The 26,037-nt window shown below is 26.7% G+C and overlaps 1 protein-coding gene across 1 annotated transcript in view; it reads left to right on the top strand.

The window, feature by feature from the left end:
* The window catches only part of LOC141291506 (ankyrin repeat and SAM domain-containing protein 1A-like), a 79,812-nt gene that overhangs the window by 39,172 nt on the left and 14,603 nt on the right, over positions 1-26,037 (top strand). Inside the window, exons 2-4 of the mRNA XM_073823664.1 lie at positions 4,838-4,918; positions 5,016-5,172; positions 10,923-10,985. Of these exons, the coding sequence (XP_073679765.1) occupies positions 4,838-4,918; positions 5,016-5,172; positions 10,923-10,985 (301 nt within the window). The remainder of the gene's footprint in view (positions 1-4,837; positions 4,919-5,015; positions 5,173-10,922; positions 10,986-26,037) is intronic.

The raw sequence follows: 26,037 nt of genomic DNA on the forward strand, positions 1-26,037 counted from the left end.
AAATAATTCATAATTTTGCATGTGTGAATGTTTGTTTGAATGAAAAAGTGGGGAAAGATGGGAATGAGACTAAATATATATTCACAAAAGTGTTTTTTTTTAAATAAAGCAAAAAGAGATGAAAACAATATTTATTTATTATTTGAAAAATAACTCTTACTCAGCAAAGTTTTCAAAAAGTAAAAAAAATAAAATAATAATTTTGCTTGCATAAACGTTAGTTTGAATAAAAAAGTGGGAAAAGATGGAATTGAGACTAACTATATATTCACTGAAGTGTTTTTAAATAGAGCAAAAAAATAACCAAATGCACTTTTTTTTAATTTGTTTATTGCTTGAAAAACATTTTATAGCTTTGGCATAACTATAAAAAAATTATATTCATATGTACACAAAATATGCATGAACTTATAAGATTTGCTTAATCTAGAAATCACATTTTTTAAAAGCAAAATGTTTATTTTCTTACAAAATATCAAAAGCACAACAGTATTACTCCGCAATGTTTAAAAAAAAGGTTAAATAAATGACCATAAATCTAAATAAAATTAAAAAAAAGTTTGAAAAGATGGGAAACAGGCTAAATATATGTTGCAGAAGCGTTTTTAAATAAAGCAAAAACAAATATATATTTTTTTATTTATTGATTGATTGTTTGAAAAACATTTTAGAGCTTTGCATAACTAGCAAAAAAAGTATACAAAATACACATGAAATTGTAAGATTTGCCTAATTGATATGATTTTTCCAGGTCTATAAATCACATTTTCATTTTCATAAAATTTTCTAACAAAACCACATCGATACTCAAATATCATTACTAATTAATATGACTATTATTACTAAAATAAATAAATACAAAAATTGCTTGCATAAACGTTTGTTTGGATGAAAAAGTGGGAAAAGATAGGAAAGAGACTAGTGAAAGATAAGTGTTTTTTTGTTTATTTTTTTTTTAAAGGGCAAAAACAGATTTATTGAACCTGGTTCAGAATGAATTTATTATTTTAATAATAATCTAATTAGAATTAGATAGTGTATTTTTCTAGTTATATTTTTATATACTTATATTTTTCTAGTTTTGGCTTATTTTCAAAATTCTCCTGAAAGCTTTCTGAGGGTTTTAAAAGAATCTGTATCCCACACACATAGATGGCCATAATCCACATCCTGTGCTCCAGTAAAAATGAAATGATAAGCGTGCTGATTTGGATCAGAAACCCCTCATTCAAGTTGTTCCAAGCTCTGTTATCAGCAGAAGTTGTTTAGATGTTTTCCAGCGGTGACCTCAAACAGCCGCTGTCGTCATGCAGGATTGCTAGATTCACGAATGACTCACAGTTTGATTCCGGACTCATATAAATGTGTTGTGTTGATGACCAGTGGATTCCTCTCCAGCAGATTGCTTTAGGGATTCAGCGTCCTGCAGGAAGGATGACGCAGAGATGTTCTGTGATGTTCATTCCCATGGCATTAGCTGCGTGATGAATCATACATTACACCAAAGTCCAAACCCTCACAAGGTTATAAAGGGACGGTGCCACAGTCCGGGCTTTTCTGAACAAGCTTTAGTTGCTGTTTCTGTGTGTACAAGTTTGCTTTGATGGATGAATCGCTGAGCTTAAAACTGAGATTTCCAGCACTGGAGAATTGATGTAAATTTCAATACTGAATGCAATTTTTTCTGTTTACGTTCTGCGTAGAGGTTAACAATGCGTAATCCTTCTCTGAGCCACATTTAAATCTCCTTTTTGGAGAGTTTTGTGCATGAATAGGGCCCTATGATATCTGTTTTATTTTTTTCCAAATTCAGTATTTTCCGTTTTCATTTTTCTGGATTCTTATTTATTTATTAATTTTTTTTTAATGTTTGAATGTTAAAATTTAAAAATGTTAATCAAAAAGCAAGTCTAATTAATTGAAATCATGAAAATACAACAGTGTTGTATAATAACACAAAAATCTAAGATTACAAGAATAAAGTTGGAATGACATATTCTCATAATTTTGACTTTATTCTCATTATATAAGTATTTCGAGAATGAAGTCGAAATATCGTAAGTAAAAATCTCGTAATTTTGACTTTATTGTCATTATATAAGTATTTCGAGAATGAAGTCGAAATATCGTAAGTAAAAATCTCGTAATTTTGACTTTATGCTCATTATATAAGTATTTCGAGAATGAAGTCGAAATATCGTAAGTAAAAATCTCGTAATTTTGACTATTCTCATTATATAAGTATTTCGAGAATGAAGTCGAAATATCGTAAGTAAAAATCTCGTAATTTTGACTTTATTCTCATTATATAAGTATTTCGAGAATGAAGTCGAAATATCGTAAGTAAAAATCTCGTAATTTTGACTTTATTCTCATTATATAAGTATTTCGAGAATGAAGTCGAAATATCGTAAGTAAAAATCTCGTAATTTTGACTTTATTCTCATTATATAAGTATTTCGAGAATGAAGTCGAAATATCGTAAGTAAAAATCTCGTAATTTTGACTTTATTCTCATTATATAAGTATTTCGAGAATGAAGTCGAAATATCGTAAGTAAAAATCTCGTAATTTTGACTTTATTCTCATTATATAAGTATTTCGAGAATGAAGTCGAAATATCGTAAGTAAAAATCTCGTAATTTTGACTTTATGCTCATTATATAAGTATTTCGAGAATGAAGTCGAAATATCGTAAGTAAAAATCTCGTAATTTTGACTTTATTCTCATTATATAAGTATTTCGAGAATGAAGTCGAAATATCGTAAGTAAAAATCTCGTAATTTTGACTTTATGCTCATTATATAAGTATTTCGAGAATGAAGTCGAAATATCGTAAGTAAAAATCTCGTAATTTTGACTATTCTCATTATATAAGTATTTCGAGAATGAAGTCGAAATATCGTAAGTAAAAATCTCGTAATTTTGACTTTTTTCTCATTATATAAGTATTTCGAGAATGAAGTCGAAATATCGTAAGTAAAAATCTCGTAATTTTGACTTTATTCTCATTATATAAGTATTTCGAGAATGAAGTCGAAATATCGTAAGTAAAAATCTCGTAATTTTGACTTTATTCTCATTATATAAGTATTTCGAGAATGAAGTCGAAATATCGTAAGTAAAAATCTCGTAATTTTGACTTTATTCTCATTATATAAGTATTTCGAGAATGAAGTCGAAATATCGTAAGTAAAAATCTCGTAATTTTGACTTTATTCTCATTATATAAGTATTTCGAGAATGAAGTCGAAATATCGTAAGTAAAAATCTCGTAATTTTGACTTTATTCTCATTATATAAGTATTTCGAGAATGAAGTCGAAATATCGTAAGTAAAAATCTCGTAATTTTGACTTTATTCTCATTATATAAGTATTTCGAGAATGAAGTCGAAATATCGTAAGTAAAAATCTCGTAATTTTGACTTTATGCTCATTATATAAGTATTTCGAGAATGAAGTCGAAATATCGTAAGTAAAAATCTCGTAATTTTGACTTTATTCTCATTATATAAGTATTTCGAGAATGAAGTCGAAATATCGTAAGTAAAAATCTCGTAATTTTGACTTTATTCTTGTAGTTTTTACTTTAATCTCAGCATATTCAAATAGCAAGAATAAAGTCAAAATATTTTGAGAATGAAGTCCGAATTATTAAAATAGTCTAAATATTTTGAGAATAATGTCTAAATTACGAGAAAGTCGTAGCATTACAAGAATAAAGTCATAATATCTTAAGAAGAAAAAAAATTTAATTATGAGAATAAAGTTATAGCAATACAAGAATAAAGTCAAAATATTTAGAGAATAAAGTTGAAATTACGAGAGTAAAGTTTAAATATTTTTACAATGAAGTCAAAATTACAAGATAAAATAAATAAAGAATAAAGTCATAATAATTACCAGAATAAAGTCATAATATTTTGAGGAAAAAGTCATAATTACCAGAATAAAGTCGTAGCAATACAAGAATATAAGTCAAAAATATACGAGAATAAAGTCGTAATATTTTGAAAATCATGAGAATATTCTCAAAGTATTTCAACTTAATTTTCGCAATTTGGACTTTAATCTCAACATATTTAAATAGCAAGAATAAAGTCAAAATATTTTGAGAATAAAGTCCAAACTGCGAAAATTAAGTTGAAATATTTTAATAATATTCTTATAATTTTGACTTTTTTCCTCAAAATATTACGACTTTATTCTCGTATGTTTTTGACTTTTATTCTTGTATTGCAACGACACTATTCTGGTAATTATGACTTTTTCCTCAAAATATTATGACTTTATTCTTTATTAATTTATCTTGTAATTTTGACTTAACTCTAAAAATATTTTGACTTTATTCTTGTATTGCTATGACTTTATTCTCATAATTGTAACTTTTTTTCTTAAAATATTATGACTTTATTCTTCCAATTCAACGACTTCCTTGTAGTTTTGACATTATTCTCAAAATATTTAGACTTTATTTTTATAATTTTGACTTTATACTCAAAATATTTTGACTTCATTCTTGTATTGCTGATTTTTTATTCTCATCATTTTGACTTTTTTTCTAAAAAATTACAAACTTGTATTGGTACAATTTATCTTGTAAATTTGACTTTATTCTCGAAATATTTTGACTTTATTTTCATATTTCTACGACTTGATTCTCATAATTTAGACTTTTTTTTCTTCAAAATATTACAACTTTAATCTCATAATTTTAGGTTTTTGTTTTAAACGTGGCACTAAAACCTCTCTGAGTCTCTATGAAATATTAAATATTTTACAAAACTCTGTTTTGCATTAATTTACTGGATTCCGTTTTAATCTTTTTTTGACAGTATCTGGAGAGGCCCAAATGTGAACTGTGTGGACAGCACTGGATACACACCTCTACACCACGCTGCTTTAAATGGACACAGGTGAGTCCTGTTACCTAATGACTTTCAATTAAGAATATTTGCTTTCATTTTGAAATACCAAACATAAATGTTTACATATCTCTTTCTTTTTTCTCAGTGAGGTGGTGGAAGTACTTCTGCGAAACGAGGCTCTGACGAACATGGCTGATAACAAGGGCTGTTATCCTCTGCATCTGGCAGCGTGGAAGGGAGACCAGCGAATTGTCAAACTTCTCATCCATCAGGGTCCATCCCACCCCAAACTCAATGAACAGGTCTGAGCTCCCCACACTAAGCAGCATTCACCTCAGGCACATTCTGGGTCATTTACAACATGTTCTGATGTTATTCATGTTTGGTTTGTGCTACGAAACACCAAAGGTGTTAAATTCTACTGTAAATATGCACTTTTTTAACAGGGCACTATCTGAGATCATTAGTATTGGATGCTGTTGACTGTAAATTCAGTAGTTTCTTGGTTTTTTGAGACGTCTCAGGAATAGCTGCAGTTTATCAGTAAGACTGTCGCTTCCTCTTACAGCTTTTTCACACTGCTTTCATTTACACTTTGAGTGTGTGTGTAAAAATAAAGCTAAACATGAGTTCACTGACATCTCACCCATAATGCAAGCCGCTTTCATTTGCAACTACTATTTTTAGTTGTAACACATTTGGGTGAATTTCGAAAAAAAAAAAATTCTAGTGTAAAGTTGAAGATGACAAACAGTATGATCGTTTTGCTTCATGTCTGCATCAACTGCTGAAGTCTGAGTCAATACAATGTCTGTGAACTTTAGAACACTTTAGGTACAGATTAACCAAATTCAGGTGCAGAATAAATAACTACCAATGTCTCATTATAAATATTGACTTTCCATTGAGTGTTTTTTTTTTCTTGACATTACATGCTGAATTAAACATACAGTTCTTTAGAACTTCTGCATAATGATAAGCCAACTCGTAATTTTCCTCTGAAGCTCATTTTATATGTGCTATATATAGGTGGACACTCTTGAGACTTCTCTACTGCCTTGTTCTTATCAGAAACTGAGTAAAACAACAATTTCAACATCGTAAATAATGATAGCGGCATGAACATTCAGTTTCATATTATTTAACAACATATCATTTAAATGCCCGCATAGTTGTACAGTCGTGGCCAAAAGTTTTGAGAATTACATAAATATTGGAAATTGGAAAAGTTGCTGCTTAAGTTTTTATAATAGCAATTTGCATATACTCCAGAATGTTATGAAGAGTGATCAGATGAATTGCATAGTCCTTCTTTGCCATGAAAATGAACTTAATCCCGAAAAAAACTTTCCACTGCATTGTTAAGAAGGCTTCAGGGCTTCCAAGAAAGTCCAGCAAGCGCCAGGATGGTCTCCTAAAGAGGATTCAGCTGCGGGATCGGAGTGCCACCAGTGCAGAGCTTGCTCAGGAATGGCAGCAGGCAGGTGTGAGCGCATCTGAACACACAGTGAGGCCAAGACTTTTGGAAGATGGCCTGGTGTCAAGAAGGGCAGCAAAGAAGCCACTTCTCTCCAAAAAAAACATCAGGGACAGATTGATCTTCTGCAAAAAGTATGGCGAATGGACTGCTGAGGACTGGGGCAAAGTCATATTCTCCAATGAAGCCTCTTTCCGATTGTTTGGGGCATCTGGAAAAAGGCTTGTCCGGAGAAGAAAAGGTGAGCGCTACCATCAGTCCTGTGTCATGCCAGCAGTAAAGCATCCTGAGACCATTCATGTGTGGGGTTGCTTCTCATCCAAGGGAGTGGGCTCACTCACAATTTTGCCCAAAAACACAGCCATGAATAAAGAATGGTACCAAAACACCCTCCAACAGCAACTTCTTCCAACAATCCAACAACAGTTTGGTGAAGAACAATGCATTTTCCAGCACGATGGAGCACCGTGCCATAAGGCAAAAGTGATAACTAAGTGGCTCGGGACCAAAACGTTGAAATTTTGGATCCATGGCCTGGAAACTCCCCAGATCTTAATCCCATTGAGAACTTGTGGTCAATCCTCAAGAGACGGGTGGACAAACAAAAACCCACTAATTCTGACAAACTCCAAGAAGTGATTATGAAAGAATGGGTTGCTATCAGTCAGGATTTGGCCCAGAAGTTGATTGAGAGCATGCCCAGTCGAATTGCAGAGGTCCTGAAAAAGAAGGGCCAACACTGCAAATACTGACTCTTTGCATAAATGTCATGTTGTCGATACAAGCCTTTGAAACGTATGAAGTGCTTGTAATTATATTTTAGTACATCACAGAAACAACTGAAACAAAGATCTAAAAGCAGTTGAGCAGCAAACTTCGTGAAAATTAATATTTGTGTCATTCTCTCAACTTTTGGCCACGACTGTACATTTAAATGCTGACAGCTAAACACTATCATAATGTGTTTAGGCTAACATTAGTGATGCTTCTCTTCAAGGACATCTTAATCGTATCCTTAATAATCAATAATTAGGTTTCATAGTCATGAACACATTTTTAAAATCTTGTAATATTTTAAAGCCTTTATTATTTTTCAACTCTACCGCTGCGCAATAAAATTCACTTCAAAGATTCACTTTTCATTCAGAAGGAAGACATGGAAAAAATGTCTTTTCATGGAAAAGATGAAAATGACATGAAATTACCAATTTAACCAGAAGATGGCAGCAGAGGATCAATCATTGGCGGCCATTTCAACTCCCTCTTTTTTTAAGACGTCTTGCTTTTGATTTATTATAAAATTACTAGTATAATAAATTGTAGTACTTTTACCGCACTGAAGTATATAGTATAGCAAGTGCAGAAAGTCATTAAAATAAATAATTAAGCTCAAACATAAATATATAAGGGTGAATTATTTAAATATATATATAGTTCATGACAAATTAAATAAGTTAAATATTAATGGTATAAGAATTAAATAATACACTCAATATGAATTTGAAATATTTTATATAATTTAATAACTACATCTTTCAAGCTTTATCTTGAACTGTAAAAGCTATTAAATAGCCTATATTTAACCAACACAAACTTGTTATTGCTGTAGTCTTGTTACTCTGAATTTAGTCTGAATCATTTAATGCACAGCTCTTTTTTTGACATCAGCTTGTCAGAAAAGGTCCGGTTATTACTGTCAATCATAGCAATGACTCGCATATTTAGCCGATTTTTTTTAAACTCGCGTTTGTCATTCTTGAAACGGTATACATGGACGTTTGGTTCTGTTAGACAGACAAACCTTTTCTTCAATTGTAAATGGATTATTTAGAGTAAATGAGCAAAGTACATTCCTATTACGGCACAACAGTTGACCGGAAATGACTAAGCTGGCTTGTCTAAAACAAGGAAGTAATCTGTGCATATCGTCAATTGACCCTTTGCAAAAACCCGCCCTCATTAGTTGCTATTACAAACAATGCCACTCTCACACTACACATGTTCTCATGCAGTAAAAAATGCATAGCAAAACAAACAGGAAATTGACAGCAGACAAAGCAGGCTACTTCTGGTATGAAACAAGGTCTCAGCTTTAAAATGTTGGCATTTCGTAAGAAATTCAATCAATAAAAAACATGTTTTGGCTCTTTTAATGTGTCATGACAGATTACTGTATTGCCTTATTAGATCAATCAACACGTGAAACGATTGTCTTTTCTTATTTACTTAAAGCACAAAATAAACATGAATGAACATCAGAACATTTTATTTCAACCAGGGAAAGACACAACACAGTTTTTCAAGTTTTAAGTCCACCTACGTCAATTTACTCTCCTGTCTGATTTGTTTGTCAGACAAAATGGCAGATTCTGTCTTATTATTGGTCAGACCACCTGTCATGTTTATGAAGGGTCAGCTATGACAACAGTTGGTTGGTTATGTTGGTTGAACATAATTTCATTACTTTCATAATTTCAAGTTTTTATACCTTAAAAAGATTGATGCAAGCAGTTGTGATATTTATTGATAAAGATGTACTTAAGTACTACTTAAATTCAACGAATTGCTATTAAAGGGATAGTTCACCTAAAAATTAAAATTCTATCGATTACTCTCCCTCACGTTGTTCCAAACCCGTAAGACCTTCGTTCATCTTCAGAACACAAATGAAGACATTTTTGATGAAAATAACACAAAAGAGAAGAACTAATGATTATTGATTATTAAGTTTATGAATAAAGTTATTTTTGTTTGCTTTGCACACAAGGTTGAACCACTGATGTCACATGGACTATTTTATCAGTGTCCTTACTTCCTGTCTGGGCCTTGAATGTGTCAGTTTTGTTGCTGTCTATGCAGAGCCAGAAAGCTCTCTGATTTCATCATAAATATCCTAATCTGTGTTCTGAAGGTGAACAAAGTTCTTACGGATTTGATATGACATACGAGTGAGTAATTAATGACAGAATTTACATTTTTGGGTGAATTTTAATTTCAATGGGACATACAAATAAGTGTCCAAAAATGATCAGTTCCTTGCGAAAGTATTCATACCCCTTCATTTTTTTTTCTCATTTTGTTATATTGCTGCCTTATGTTAAACTGCTTTAAATTACATTTTTCCCACATCAGTCTACACTCCATGAACCATAACGACAGAGCAGAAACACAATTGTCACAACTTCATACATTTATTAAAAATAAAACACTGAAATAAGTACATTGCATAAGTATTCATACCCTATAACTCAGTTCTTATCTGAAGCACCTTTACAGCCTCAAGTCTTTTTGGGTATGATGTGACAAGCTTTGCACATCTGCATTTGGCAATTATCTGCCGTTCTTCTCCTCACCTCTTCACCTCTCAAGCTCAGTCAGCTCTGGCAGACATTTTCAGGTTTCTCCAGAAATGTTTGATTGGGTTCAAGCCCAGGCTGTGGCTGGGCCACTCAAGGACATTCACAGTTGCCACTCTGTTTGTTTAGGGTCTGTTTGCCCAGACTGAGGTGAATGCTCTGGACGGGGTTTTCATTAATGCTATCATTATATTTTGGTGCATTTTGACAAGTAACATCTACAAGCAATATGAATGCTCCTGAGCTAAATTTCCAACTGTCCCAAATAAGGGTATGAATACTTATGCAATGGAATCAATTCAGTTTTTTATTTTTAATACATTTGCAAACATGTTAAAAACCTGTTTTTGTTTTGCCATTGTGGTGTATGGAGTGTAGATTGATGTGGGAAAAAGTAATTAAAAGCAGTTTAACATAACATAAAATGTGAAAAAATGACAGTTTAAAGCTGTGTTCATGTATTTAATGTAAACAGTAGTTATATTACCTGTAGAAACATTTAGAAAATCACAGATTTATTAGAACGAGCTTCAATCTGACTGATGTTAGGAAGGCGTTTTCTTCTTGTCATCCTGTTCTGAAGCCGTTGCCTGTTTATTTCCAGCACTGTGACATCTTTCACCAAATGAAGCTGAATATTCATGTGCACCTGTACTTGCCTATTATTGTACAGGGTTGGTTTGTATTGTCTGAAACGTCCCCAGAGGAAAGCAGAAGCGGCCTGTCTGCTAATGCTCTCATTTTGCATAATTTGGAGAGGCTTTCACACATTTATTATTCAGCAGCGATGCACTCAACATTATTCAGTAACAGTTTTCATTTAACACCTCTGTTATTGCTTGTGTACTTATTATAGCACGAAATGTCTCAAAATGAAATGAAATGGCAGCCAAATTATTATTGATTTGTTATGACTTGATTGATAGCATTTCATTTCATTTTTGTTGTCATTTCATAAGGCTGGTTTATACTCCGTCATTTTTCAAATGTTTCTGATTTGGATTAATTCTATTTGTTATTTCCACACAAATGTGAACTTTTATGCTTTTCAGTTACATAAGTGTTCATTCATATGATGTTTATCATTTGACGGACTGTAAGCCAGCCTGCGGTTTCTTTTGCCTGTTTGATCATGTCATTCATTAACAGTGAGTCGTTGTGTTGAGTGTGTGTGTGTGAGGCTGAACACATCTCCTTCCTGTTCTCTCCCCTCTCCCAGAGCGCTCTAGACCACACAGAGTTCAAACGCTGTGGCCCGTTTGACCCCTATATTAATGCCAAGGTGTGTACCCATGACCTCTGACCTCTGACCTGCACGCTTTACCTCCACACGCCTGGGTTTGTCTGGTTTCTGTGTCGGGACAGTGTCGCTTCACTCTTTCCTCTTGTTTGTGAATCATGTTGGTATATAAGCACACATATGCTGTATATGTGTGAAGGCGTATGTTTATAAAGACGTCTGACAGACTGATTCATGTGTTTGTGTGTGGGGGCATTTTGTTATGACTGTTAAAACTGAAATGTCTAATTTTTCTAACTTGCAAAAGTGGATTCCTAACAAGTTTCCCAAATGACAGGCAATGAATTTGCCTCTCATTTAATGAAAATAAATAAATAAATAAATAAATAAATAAATAAATATATATATATATATATATATATATATATATATATATATTTTATTTATTTACACACAAGGTCTAAGGAAAATGTTTTATTTATTACTTTTTACTTAATAGTTGCAGAATTAAAAATTAAAATAAATCAATTATTTTATTTTTAAAGAGATGATGTTCAGGTTGTAAAATGTATTTTTTTTTTTATAAAAACGTGTTATTTATTTTATTATATTTTTATTTAATTTTAATTTTATTTATTTATTTATTTTTGTATTTTTTATTTTATGTAAGAGTAGATAATGCTAGTTCAGGCTGTAAAATGCAACTAAAGAAAGTTATGATATTAATAATTTGTATAAAAAAAACTTTTTTACCTTAAACTTTTTTTTTAAAATTATTATTATTTTATTTTATCTTTAAAGAGAAGATAATGTTAGTTCAGGTTGTAAAATGTCTTGTGGTGCCACTAAAGAAAGTTATGATATTCATCATTTTTATAAAATATTTTTAACCTAAACACATTCATAAACTTTTTTTATTTATTTGACTTTATTTTATTTTATTTTATTATATGTTTAATTTAATTTAAAATCTTTTTTTATAATTTTATTTTATTTTATTTTATTTTATGTAAGAGTAGATAATGCTAGTTTAGGCTGTAAAATGTCTTGTGGTGCAACTAAAGAAAGTTATGATATTCATCATTTGTATAAAAAAACTTTTTTTACCTTAAACTTTTTTTTTTTAATTATTATTATTTTATTTTATTTTTAAAGAGAAGATAATGTTAGTTCAGGTTGTAAAATGTCTTGTGGTGCCACTAAAGAAAGTTATGATATTCATCATTTTTATGAAATACTTTTTAACCTTAACACATTCATAAACTTTTTATTTATTTTACTTTATTTTACTTTATTTTTTATGTTTAATTTAATTTAATTTAATTTAATTTAAAATCTTTTTTTATTATTTTATTTTATTTTTGTATTATTTGTCTTGTGGTGCAATTAAAGAAAGTTGTAATATTCATAATTTGTACAAAATACTTTTTACCATAAACATATTAATTCTATTTTTCTTAAACATTTTATTTTATTTTATTTTATTATTTTATTTAATTTATTTATAATTTTTTGTATTTAAGAGAAGATAATGTTTGATCAGGTTGTAAAATGTCTTGTGGTGCCACTAAAGAAAGTTATGATATTCATCATTTTTATAAAATACTTTTTAACCTTAACACATTCATAAACGTATTTATTTATTTTACTTTATTTTATTATATGTTTAATTTAATTTAATTTTAATTTAATTTAATTTAATTTAATTTAAGTTAAAATCTTTTTTTTATAATTTTATTTTATTTTATTTTATTTTATCTAAGAGCAGATGATGCTAGTTCAGGCTGTAAAATGTATTGTGGTGCAACTAAAGAAACTTATGATATTAATAATTTGTATAAAATACTTTTATCTTAAACTTATTTTATTATTTTTATATTTTTTTATTATTTTTTTTTATTTTTAGTTAGGATAGTCATCATTTGTAAAAATAAATAAATAAATAAATAAATAAATAAATAAAAATAAATAAATAAAAATACTTTTTTAGCTTAAACATATTTGTAAAATTTAATTTTTTGGAATTAATAATTTTATACACACAAGGTCTAAGGAACATGTTTTATTACTTTTTATTCGATAGTTACAGCACATAATAGTTACAGCCATAAGACAATATATTAAAATAAATAAACTATTTTTAAATGTATTTTTAAAATTATTTATAAACATTACATGCATACATTCTACATTCAAAAATATATATAAAAAATAATTAAGCTGTTCATTTAGGGTTAGTACCCAGTTATTTCCTACTTATTGTAACTAAGTATATAGTATGTAAATGTGGAACAGGACTATAAAATGAAGTGCTACCAGTTTTTCTTTTTCAACATTTTAAACAAAAAGTATTGTTGCAACCAAACCTGTGAGGTTAGCAACTAACTGAACCGGAACCGGAAGTATAATTAATAAAACTAAATTAAATGTAAAAAAAGTAAAAAATAAAATAAAATAAATAAACTTATAAAACCCACAGAGTTTTATTTATTTTTGACACATTTTATTTGTTGTCAACCCGTACATAAGCCTCTAGCATTTCTTCCTAGTGCTGAATAATCAGTCAGATGTCTTTGCAGTTAATAATGGGATTGGAGAAAACATTTGACCATTGAGAAATTTCACACACTTCTCCTTCAAAAGCAGCTGTATTTAGTGTATTAGTATGAATGCTGATGTCCCGCTGAATCTCTCCTTCATTCAGTAGCACAGAGGGGTTTGGCAGGAGCGCTAGATGGGTGTCGTATACGTGTGTGTGTGTGTGTGTGTGTGTGTGTGTGTGTGTGTTCACGTGTGTGTGGTGTGTCAACCAGGTTACAACTGAACAGACTGAAGTCCAAATGAATAATTCATGAGCTGACAGGAAGTGTGTGTCACTCAGGGTGTTTTGTGATTGTTAAATAGTGTTTCTAGCATACCTGCTGTGCCACACACACACACACACACACACACACACACACACACACACACACACACACACACACACACACACACACACACACACACAGAGTCAAGAAGCCTTTCTGTGTAGCCGTCGGCTTGCATCGGTGTCAGGAAGCGTGTGAGGCCTGAGATAGAGAGAGCTGGAGCGTAGTCATGGCAACAGTGTCATGGCTGGAGAGCTGAGGGGCCGAACCCACCGGCAGATCAGGAGAAATGAACAAAACTCAATGCTGAATGGAGGAGAAGCCATAGTGTAGACTGGTTTGGATAACAACAACAATATTTTATCTTATTTTATTTATTTATTTATTTTTTTTATACATCCATGTCCCCATAGTCTGAATAAGGAGGCAAACACACACACACACACACACACACACACACACACACACACACACGAAAGTAGGATGTTGCAATTGTTTTTCCAACATATTATGTTATGTGCTTAAGTCTGTGGGTTATTGTATCTGTTATTATTATGATTATTAATAATAATAATGTTGTTTTTTTGTCATTAGTCACCTCTCTTTGCTTTTTCTTGGTTCTAGAGTTATTTTTTTTAACTAAAACTATTTAAAAATTGTAATAAAAATATATTTATATTTTTCTGTAATTTGTTGATAAAAACTACAGAAAAAAGAAGGGAAAAAAAGCTGATAAAAAATTTAATAGAAATATTAGGAAGTTTTAAGTAAAATTTATAAATGTTGCAAACTAAACTGTGAGCTCAGAAACTAACTGAACAAAAAAGTTTAAGCTGAAGTACTAAAATTAATAAAACAAAAAACTGAAACTAATTCCCAATATTACAAAAGAAAAAAAAAATAATTAATTAAAATTTCAAAAAAGCAAAAAGAAATTACAATTACATTACTGACTAAAACTTAAAGTGAAATTACTGTTTACACTGGGAAAAAAATAACCAATTCACAATATTATTAAATAAAAAAAATAAAAAAAACTAACAAAAAATGACTAAAACAAAAACTTTACTAAATTTTCACAATATATAAAAAAAAAAAAAATAATAATAATAAAAAGCCTAGTTAAAAAGTTACAAAAAAGAACAAAATGGTAAAAACCACATGACTGACTAAAACTTAACTAAACTTGAAATTAACACTGGAAAAAATAAATTAAGAAGCCTAATTAAAAATTTGAAATGCACAAAATGGTGAAAAAAAAAGCACAAGACTGACTAAAACTTAAAATGAATTTTTTTTTAATTAATTCACAATATTACAAAATAAAAATAAAATGGATTTTATTTTTAAATTAAATGAAAATGAAAATGTCAAAAAAGCACAAAATGTTTACAGTTACATGACTGACTAAAACTTAAACTGAAATTAATATTAACACTGGGGAAAAAATGACTAATTCACAATATTAATAAATAAAAATAAAATTTAAAAAATCAAACAAAAAATGACTAAAACTAAAACGTAAATTTTTTTTTTTACTAAATTAACTAAACAACAACGAAAGCAACTCCCCCAAAAAACAAACAAATCGAAACGGATTTACAATATTAATAAAAATAAAAAGTCTAATTAAAACAAAATAGTAAAAAGCACATGATTGACTAATACCTGAACTCAATTTAAAATTAAAACTGAAAAAAAGAAACCAATTTGAAAAAAAAAAACATCAACAAAAAAGCACAAAATGGTAAACAGCACATGACATGACTAAATAAAAATTAAAAGTGAAAAAACAAACTAAACTAATTTACAGTATTAGTAAAAATAAAATAAAACGCCGACTAAAATTACAAAAAAAGCACATGACTGAGTAAAACTTAAACTGGAATCAAAATTAAAACTGAAAAGAAAAGATCTGAAACTAATTCACAATATTACTAAATAAAAATAAAATAAAAAGCCTAATAAAAAAATAATAAAAATGGTTAAAAGCACACTGAATAAAAATATTTAAAAAAAAAACAGAAATAATTCACAATATTAGTAAACACTATAATACAGTACATTGTAATATAATACTGATTGGTTCATATTCCTTCCTTAACTGTAGTGCTTGTGTTTTCCTCAAGCATTGCATTTGTCATGCTTTCCTGTTTTATAGGTGGCAGCAAACATAACTGTGAACAGTCATTAAAAAAATCAATCTTGTTTAAGTGTGGACAAACACTGATAATAGATCAAGCAAACCCAATCTTACCTGTTCATACAGCTGATCCTCCCTCAGTTCACCTGCCTACTATGAGTCTATTTGAGGAGAGCCTTATTTAGCAAATGCATTCATCTCCACTTCCCCTTGATTATGTCTGTGGGGAACCTCTCTCTCGCTCTCAGATGACCTAGTTAGCAGCGGCTGTGTGAAAACCTACAATAAATATTGCCTTGTCATCACAATTCCCATTCAACAATATAGGCCTGTTCCAAATCCTTTTGTTTTTATCCTTTTGTTTTTTATTTCAGTGTGGTGTAGGTTAGTTTAGGTTTTAGTCATTTTGTTTGGGTTCTTTGTTTGTTTTAGTTTTATTTATTTATTTCAGTTTAAAGATTTCTAAGTTTTGTTTTTTATTTTAGTGTAGCTTAGTTTAGTTTAGGTTTTAGTAATTTTCTTTCATTTCTTTGTCAGTTTTAATTTGTAACATTTATTTATTATTTATTTATTTCAGTTTTAAGATTTCTTAGTTTTTGTTTTTTATTTGAGCATAGTTTTGTGTAGTTTTAGTAATTTTGTTTTGTGCCTTTGCCAGTTTTAGTTTTATTTAAGCTTATTTTAGTTTGTTTGTTTATTGTTGTTTTTATTATTTTTGTGTACTTTAGTTTAGGTTTTAGTAAGTTTTTGTTTCTTTGTCAGTTTTAGTTTTTTAATACTTTAAATTTTAAAAATTTTTAAATTAATTTTTTTTTAGTTGTTTCAAGATTTCTAAGTTTTATTTTAGCATAGTTTCGTCTAGTTTTAGTACTTTTGTTTTGTGCCTTTGTCAGTTTTAGTTTTATTTAAGCTTATTTTAGTTTGTTTGTTTATTGTTGTTTTTATTATTTTTGTGTACTTTAGTTTAGGTTTTAGTAAGTTTTTGTTTCTTTGTCAGTTTTAGTTTTTTAATACTTTAAATTTTAAAATTTTTTAAATTAATTTTTTTTTTAGTTGTTTCAAGATTTCTAAGTTTTATTTTAGCATAGTTTCGTCTAGTTTTAGTACTTTTGTTTTGTGCCTTTGTCAGTTTTAGTTTTATTTAAGCTTATTTTAGTTTGTTTGTTTATTGTTGTTTTTATTATTTTTGTGTACTTTAGTTTAGGTTTTAGTAAGTTTTTGTTTCTTTGTCAGTTTTAGTTTTTTAATACTTTAAATTTTAAAAAAATTTTAAATTATTTTTTTTTTTTAGTTGTTTCAAGATTTCTAAGTTTTATTTTAGCATAGTTTCGTCTAGTTTTAGTACTTTTGTTTTGTGCCTTTGCCAGTTTTAGTTTTATTTAAGCTTATTTTAGTTTGTTTGTTTATTGTTGTTTTTATTATTTTTGTGTACTTTAGTTTAGGTTTTAGTAAGTTTGTTTCTTTGTCAGTTTTAGTTTTTTAATACTTTAAATTTTTAAAATTTTTAAATTTTTAATTTTTTTTTAGTCGTTTCAAGATTTCTAAGTTTTATTTTAGCATAGTTTCGTCTAGTTTTAGTACTTTTGTTTTGTACCTTTGCCAGTTTTAGTTTTATTTATTTATTTATTTATTTATTTATTTATTTATTTCATTTGTTTCAAGATTTCTACTCAAGGTTTTAGTTTTATTTTTAGTTTATTTTAGTTTGTTTATTTCAGTTTTTTCAAGATTTCTACGTTTTTTTTATTATTATTAATTTTGTGTAGTTTAGTTTAGTTTTTAGTAAGTTTGTTTTGTTTCTTTCAGTTTTTTTTATATTGATTTTTGTTTTGTTTATTTCAGTTATTTCAAGATTTCTACATGTTTTTATTAATATTATTATTTTTGTGTAGTTTAGTTTAGGTTTTAGTAAGTTTTTGTTTCTTTGTCAGTTTTAGTTTTTTAATACTTTATTTTTTTTATTTTAGTAGTTTCAAGATTCCTAAGTTTTATTTTAGCATAGTTTCGTCTAGTTTTAGTACTTTTGTTTTGTACCTTTGCCAGTTTTAGTTTTATTTATTTAATTTGTTTCAAGATTTCTTCTCAACATTTTAGTTTTGTTTGTTTATTTTAGTTTATTTCAGTTTTTCAAGATTTCTACGTTTTTTTATTATTAATTTTGTGTAGTTTAGGTTTTAGTAAGTTTGTTTTGTTTCTTTCAGTTTTCTTTTTTTATATTGATTTTTTTTGTTTATTTCAGTTATTTCAAGATTTCTACTTTTTTTATCAATATTAATATTTTTGTGTAGTTTAGTTTAGGTTTTAGTACGTTTTTGTTTCTTTGTCAGTTTTAGTTTTTTAATACTTTTTTTTTATTTTAGTTGTTTCAAGATTTCTAAGTTTTATTTTATCATAGTTTCGTCTAGTTTTAGTACTTTTTTGTACCTTTGCCAGTTTTAGTTTTATTTATTTATTTCATTTGTTTCAAGATTTCTTCTCAAGATTTTAGTTTTATTTAAGTTTATTTTAGTTTGTTTGTTTATTTTAGTTTTTTCAAGATTTCTACGTTTTTTTATTATTATTAATTTTGTGTAGTTTAGTTTAGGTTTTAGTAAGTTTGTTTTGTTTCTTTCAGTTTAGTTTTTTTTAATATTGATTTGTTTTTTGTTTATTTCAGTTATTTCAAGATTTCTACATGTTTTTATTAATATTATTATTTTTGTGTAGTTTAGTTTAGGTTTTAGTAAGTTTGTTTTGCTTCTTTCAGTTTAGTTTTTTTAATATTTGTTTATTTCGGTTGTTTCAAGATTTCTACGTTTAGTTTTTTTCAATTATATTGTAGTTTAGTTTAGGTTTAAGTACGTTTTTTTGTTTCTTTGTCAGTTTTAGTATTTTAATATTTATTTATTTATTTATTTATTTCAGTTGTTTCAAGATTTCTAAGTTTTGTTATTTTATTTTAGCACAGTTTAGTTTAGGTTTTAGTAATTTTGTTTTGTTTTGTGCCTTTGTCTAACTAATGTTTAGTTTTTTAACATTTGTTTGTTTCAAGATTTCTACATTTAGTTTGTATTCATCTAACATTTATATTGTATATTTATTTATTATTTAAAAATGCTTTTTTTATTAAGCCAAGAAGTGCAGTTTTTAAGCAGTCCAGAGTCTTATTCATGTTCCTTCACTGTGAATAATTGTTAGCACTCAGTCCAGAGTAAGACTCTAGAGATGTGTGTGATTTCCAGGACGGCGCTCAGAAGCCGTGGTCTCTGTGACATTAATTGTTTAAAATCACATCAGTTGTGTAGCGAGAACAGTTTTTTTTTTTTCGGTCTGAAAGCTTTAACGTGTGTGTACCAAACATCCCTGTAGAAATGCTATCTGCTGTGTGGATGCTAATGTGGAAAGCATTTGCGGTGTCCTCCAGAGAGAGGAGTGCTGGTAGATGACGGAGATGTGCTGAGATGCTTGACAGAAACTGAGAGACGGCTGCAGTTTTACTTCTGTCAGTCTAGGCTTTATTTTGGCAGCTGGCTCTGAGTCTTATGAGACCTGGCAAGAACATGTTCTAGGTTGTGTTTCGACCTAAAGGAAAGAGATTATGAGTTATATACTGTATAGGAGATGATCTTTAAACTCAGAAAGGAAAAAAAAAGGTTAAATCTAGTTTAAGATTGTTTAGTTTTCAACCAGTGTTGTTTTAGTATTATTTATGCAGTGTTATAGTATTTATTTATTTTTTTGATTAGATTCAATTCGATTCGATTTATTTATTTCTAAGTTTGATTTTATTTAAAGGTAGTTTTGTTTAGTGTTTTAGGTTTTTTTTTTTTTTTTTTTTTTTTTACATTTATTTATTTAAAGATTTGGTAAGCTTTGTTTTTTATTTTATTTTAGTTTTGTTTAGGTTTTAGTAATTTTGTTTTGTGCCTTTGTCAGTTTTTGTTTTTAATGTTTTTTTTTTTTTTTTTACATTTTTTTCAATATTTATGTTTTATTTTAGTTTAGTTTGGTTCAGGTTTTAGTAATTTTGTGTCAGTTTATGTTTTTTAAACATTTATTTATTTATTTATAAATTTAATTTTATTTGAAGGTAGTTTTGTTTAGTGTTTTAGTAGTTTATTTTGTTTCATGCCATTGACAGTTTTAGTTTTTTTTAACATTTATTTATTTATTTGTTTGTTTGTTTATGTAAAGATTTCTGAGTTCTGTTATTTTATTTTATTTTGGTGTAGTTTAGTTTAGTTTAGGTTTTAGTCATTTTATTTCATGCCTTTGCTAGTTTTATTTTCTTAACATTTTTTATTTTTATTTATTTGTTTAAAGATTTTTTTCTTAAATTTTATTTCATTTTAGTTTAGTTTAGGTTTTAGTCATTTTGTTTCATGCTTTTGCCAGTTTTATTTATTTAAGGATTTATTTTATTTTATTTTAGTACTCTTTGTCAGTTTATGTTTTTTAACATTCATTCATTCATTCATTCATTCATTTATTTCAAGAATTCCAAGTTTTATTATTATTTTTTTGTGTGTGTGATTTTGTTTAGTTTAGGTTTAAGTAATTTCATTTCGTGCCTTTGTCAGTTTTATTATATATATATTATATATATAGTTTTGTGCTTTTGTCAGTTTTATTATTTTTTTACATTTATTTATTTATTTGATTTATTTATTTATTTCAATTATTTCAAGATTTTTATTTATTTATTTATTTTAGTGTAGTTTAGTTTAGTTTAAGTTTTAGTAATTTAGTTTTGTGCCTTTGTCAGTTTTATTTTTTAACATTTATTTATTTCAATTATTTCAAGATTTTTATTTATTTATTTATTTTAGTGTAGTTTTGTTTAGTTTCGGTTTTAGTAATTTAGTTTTGTGCTTTTGTCAGTTTTATTATTTTTTTACATTTATTTGATTTATTTGATAGATTTATTTATATATTTATTTCAATTATTTCAAGATTTTTATTTATTTATTTATTTTAGTGTAGTTTAGTTTAGTTTAGGTTTTAGCCATTTTGTTTCGTGCCTTTGTCAGTTTTATTTTTTTAACATTTATTCATTAATTTCAGTTATTTCAAGATTTTTATTTATTTATTTTAGTGTAGTTTTGTTTAATTTAGCTTTTAGTAATTTAGTTTTGTGCTTTTGTCAGTTTTATTATTATGTTTTACATTTATTTATTTATTTGATATATTTATTTATATATTTATTTCAATTATTTCAAGATTTTTATTTATTTATTTTAGTGTAGTTTAGTTTAGTTTAGGTTTTAGTCATTTTGTTTTGTGCCTTTGTCAGTTTTATTTTTTAACATTTATTTATTTCAGTTATTTAAAGATTTTTATTTATTTATTTTAGTGTAGTTTTGTTTAATTTCGGTTTTAATCATTTAGTTTTGTGCTTTTGTCAGTTTTATTATTTTTTTACATTTATTTATTTATTTGATATATTTATTTATTTATTTCAATTATTTCAAGATTTTTATTTATTTATTTATTTTAGTGTAGTTTAGTTTAGTTTAAGTTTTAGTAATTTAGTTTTGTGCTTTTGTCAGTTTTATTTTTTAACATTTATTTATTTATTTCAATTATTTTAAGATTTTTATTTTATTTTAGTGTAGTTTAGTTTAGTTCAGTGTAATTTAGGCCCAAAACAAAATTACTAAAACCTAAATGAAACTTTTAAATTATTTAAATAATAAAATGCAGTATATTATTTTTTTTATAAATAGTAAAAAATGACCAAATAAAGAATGTCTTTGTAATACGAAGACAATATTCATTCAATGTTCATTAAATTGTTATTATTAATTATTAAAGTAATAAATTAATGAATATTCATTGAAATAAACTAACAATGCAGACATCTTTTAAACACAGGCCTCAATTCGCACATGATTTATATACAACATGTATTTGATTGTGGATGAGATTGTCAGTAGTGTGTCTGGTGGCAGCATCTGTTCCCATAGACACACACTGATGATGTAATCCCCCCCCCCCACAGGTTATGTGCTGATGATGTAATCAGGATGTCATCACGTGGTGGGTCAGCTTTCAGCTCTGATTATCCTCATCCGTGCGCATGAGCGCTGACCTGACAGGCTGCATATCATAACGCTTCTACAGTAATCCCCACATATGTGAACACGCCAGGCTGCCTTTGCGTAATTCAAACACAGAATGTCATGCAGTGGAGTTATAAATACACATATATGAAACATGGTGTGTTAATGTGCTTACATGGTTTGTCCCCTCAGGAAGGGCACGTGTGTTTACATATATGGAGTCATGCGCTCACATATATGCGATAAGATGCGGGATGACAGTTCTCTGAGCTGAGGAGTCATCCGCCTTATTAAACACAGAGAGAGGAGCACGAACGTGACGAGAAAGATAAGCTCCGGCGCTTTGGACTCGTTTTAATATGTTTAGTGCACACAAATCAAAACTGTCATCCTTTACTCGCTCACATGTTGCTTTAAACCTGTAGGATTTACTTTCTTCTGTGGAAACACAACACAAAAGGAGGTATTTTGAGAAATGTGCTGGTTGCCATTTTCCATGTAATTACAACAATTAGAAGCTTTATGCCCAAAAGTACTATTAAATGACTAGTGTATATTCTGAAGTCATATGATAACTTTATAGGAGGAACAAAGGAACAGATAGCATTTATATAGCCAGCTGTTAAGTCTAAGTACATTCTCGCCTAAAAAAAAACAAAAAACTTTAAACTACAATCCATGACACAAAAACTGTATTATTTATGAAATTATAATGGATTTGGGCTGGATTATTGAGTGGATTATTGTTTTTATTATTATTAATTGTTACTATTATTAATAAGTTATTATTATTATTATTATTGTTGTTGTTGTTGTTGTTGTTGTTAAAAACAACAGCAATATTTTTATTAGAATGAACATTATAAGAACATTTAATGTACATTTAAGTTTTAAAATGATTTCTAATAATATTGTTGACATTATTATTATTATTATTATTATTATTATTATTATTATTATTATTGATTGTTACTTTTGTTACTATTATTAATAAATTATTATTATTATTATTATTATTATTATTATTAAAAACAACAGCAATATTTTTTATTAGAATGAACATTTAATGTACATTTAAGTTTTAAAATGATTTCTAATAATATTGTTGACATTATTATTATTATTATTATTATTATTATTATTATTATTATTGTTACTTTTGTTACTATTATTAATAAATTATTATTATTATTATTATTATTATTATTATTATTATTAAAAACAACAGCAATATTTTTTATTAGAATGAACATTATAAGAACATTTAATGAACATTTCAAGTTTTAAAATTATTTCTATTGATATTGTTGACATTATTATTATTATTATTATTATTATTATTATTATTATTATTATTATTACTACTACTACTAATTGTTACTAGTATTAATATAAATAAAAAATATTATTATTATTATTTAAAAAACTGAAGTTTTGTACATTTTAAATTTTAAAATAATTTATATTAATATAGTTGGCATTTATTATTATTATTATTATTATTATTAATTGTTACTATTATAAAGAAAATACTAATTATTATTATTATTATTATTATTATTATTATTATTATTATTATTATTATTACTACTACTACTACTAATTGTTACTAGTATTAATATAAATATTAATTACTATTATTATTGTCGTCGTTGTTTTGCTATTGTTGTTAAAAACAACAGCAATATTTTTTTTATCAGAATAAACATAAGAATAAAAAACTGAAGTTTTGTACATTTAAATTTTAAAATTATTTTAAATAATATTATATTATTATTATATATAATATTGTTGACTTATAATATTGTTGACTATTGTTTAATTAATAATTAATTATTAATTATTATTATTATTATTATTATTATTATTATTATTATATATTTAAGTTTTTTTAATTTATGTATATTTTATTTAACTTCTTTATTATTTTATTTTATTTGTTTGTGTGTGTGACTTGACTTGTGGTTAGTTTAGGTTTTAGTAATTTAGCTTTGTGCCTTTGTCAGTTTTATTATTTTATTTTATTTTTTTACATTTATTTGAGTTATTAATTTATTTCAATTATTTCTATTATCTTATTATCTTATCTTATTTATTTTATTTTATTTTAGTGTAGTTTTGTTTAGTTTATGTTTTAGTGATTTTGTTTTGTGCCTTTGTCAGTTTTTTGTAGTCTCCTTGTCAGTTTTTTTTTTTTTCATTTATTTATTTATTGATTTATTCATTCATTCATTCATATTTATTTCAAGATTACGATTGGAAGCTTTATGGAGCTGGAAATACCATTTAAAATATCAAAAATGTAGTTTATATGACTGATGTACATTCTGAAGTCATATGATTTATAGGAGGAACAAAAGAACAGGGAGTATTATATATGATTTATATATGAGCAATATCACATGAGTAGCTGGCTGTGAAGTCTAAACAAGTACATTCTCGCCAAAAAAATCTTAAAACTTAAATAGTGACACAAAAAGTATTATTTATAAAATTATAGTGGATTTGGGTGTTCCCCATGACACTCACTCCTCTCAGCCAATCAGATTCAAGGAGCAGACTGAACTGTAGTGTAAACTATTATGCATATGTACATTTATTATTATTTTGAAGAAGTTATTTTTATATTTTTAGTTCCTGTTTTAATTATTTGTTCACATGATTATGTGATTTTGTTATTTTAGGCCTAGTTTTAAATGTTTTGATTTGGTTTGAAATTATTATTGTTATTATTTTAAAAAAAAATTTTGTTTCAGTTTTAGTTGATTGTAGTACTTCAACTAAACTTTTATTTCTGTTAGTTGCCAGGTCAACATTTCTGAGTTTGTAAAGTTAAAATTGACATTGGTAAGTTTAAGTTTTCATCAAAAATTTTCGCCTGCTTTTTTAATCATTTTAGTTTAGTTATAGTAATGGTAATAACAATAACATTATTTCTATTAATATTGTTGACATAATCATGATGATAATAATAATAAAAAAATATTATTATTAATATTGTTAAAGCAACAGCAATATTTTTTATTATAATGAAAATCATAAGAATAAAATAACATTTTGTACATTTAAGTTTTAAAATTATTTATATTAATATTGTTGACAATGATAATAATAATAATATTAATAATAATAATATTTACTACTACTACTACTACTACTACTAATAATAATAATAATAATAATAATAATCATAAATAGTAAAATATTAATATTAATATTGTAAAAAAATACTTATACTTTTTTATTAGAATAAAAAATTATAAGAATAAAAAATTAAAGTTTTGTACGTTTAAGTTTTAAAATTCTATTGATATTGTTGACTTATTATTATTATTATTATTATTATTATTATTATTGTTAGTTATTGATAGTAGTAATTGTTACCATTAATAATACAGAATGAAAATTATAGAAATAAATGAAGTTTTTTCTACATTTAAGTTTTAAAATAATTTCTATTAAAATTATTGACAGTAATATTTATTTTATTTACTACTACTAATTATTATTATTATTATTATTATTATTATTATTATTATTATTATTAGTGTTCAAAACAACAGCAATGTTTTTATTAGAATGAAAATTATAAGAATAAAAAAATGAAGATTTGTACATTTTAAGTTTGAAAATTATTTATAATAATATTGTTGACATTATTATTATTTATTGTTACTGTTATTAATAAAAATATGTATTATTATTATTATTATTATTATTATTATTAAAACAACAGCAAACATTTTTATGAGAATAAAAATTATAAGAATAAAATTCTACTTTTAAGTTTAATTATTTCTATTAATATTGTTGACAATAATATTTATTATTATTATCATTATTATTAAGTACTACTACTGCTACTAATTATTATTATTATTATTATTATTATTATTATAAATAAATAATACAAATATTATTTATTATTATTAATAATGTTGTTCGAAACAACAGCAATATTTTTATTAGAATGAAAATTATAAGAATAAAAGTTTTGTACATTGATTTCTATTAATATTGTTGACATTATTATTATATTTGTT

The sequence above is a fragment of the Garra rufa genome, chromosome 18 (genome assembly GCF_049309525.1).
Source record: "Garra rufa chromosome 18, GarRuf1.0, whole genome shotgun sequence".
Taxonomy (NCBI): domain Eukaryota; kingdom Metazoa; phylum Chordata; class Actinopteri; order Cypriniformes; family Cyprinidae; genus Garra; species Garra rufa.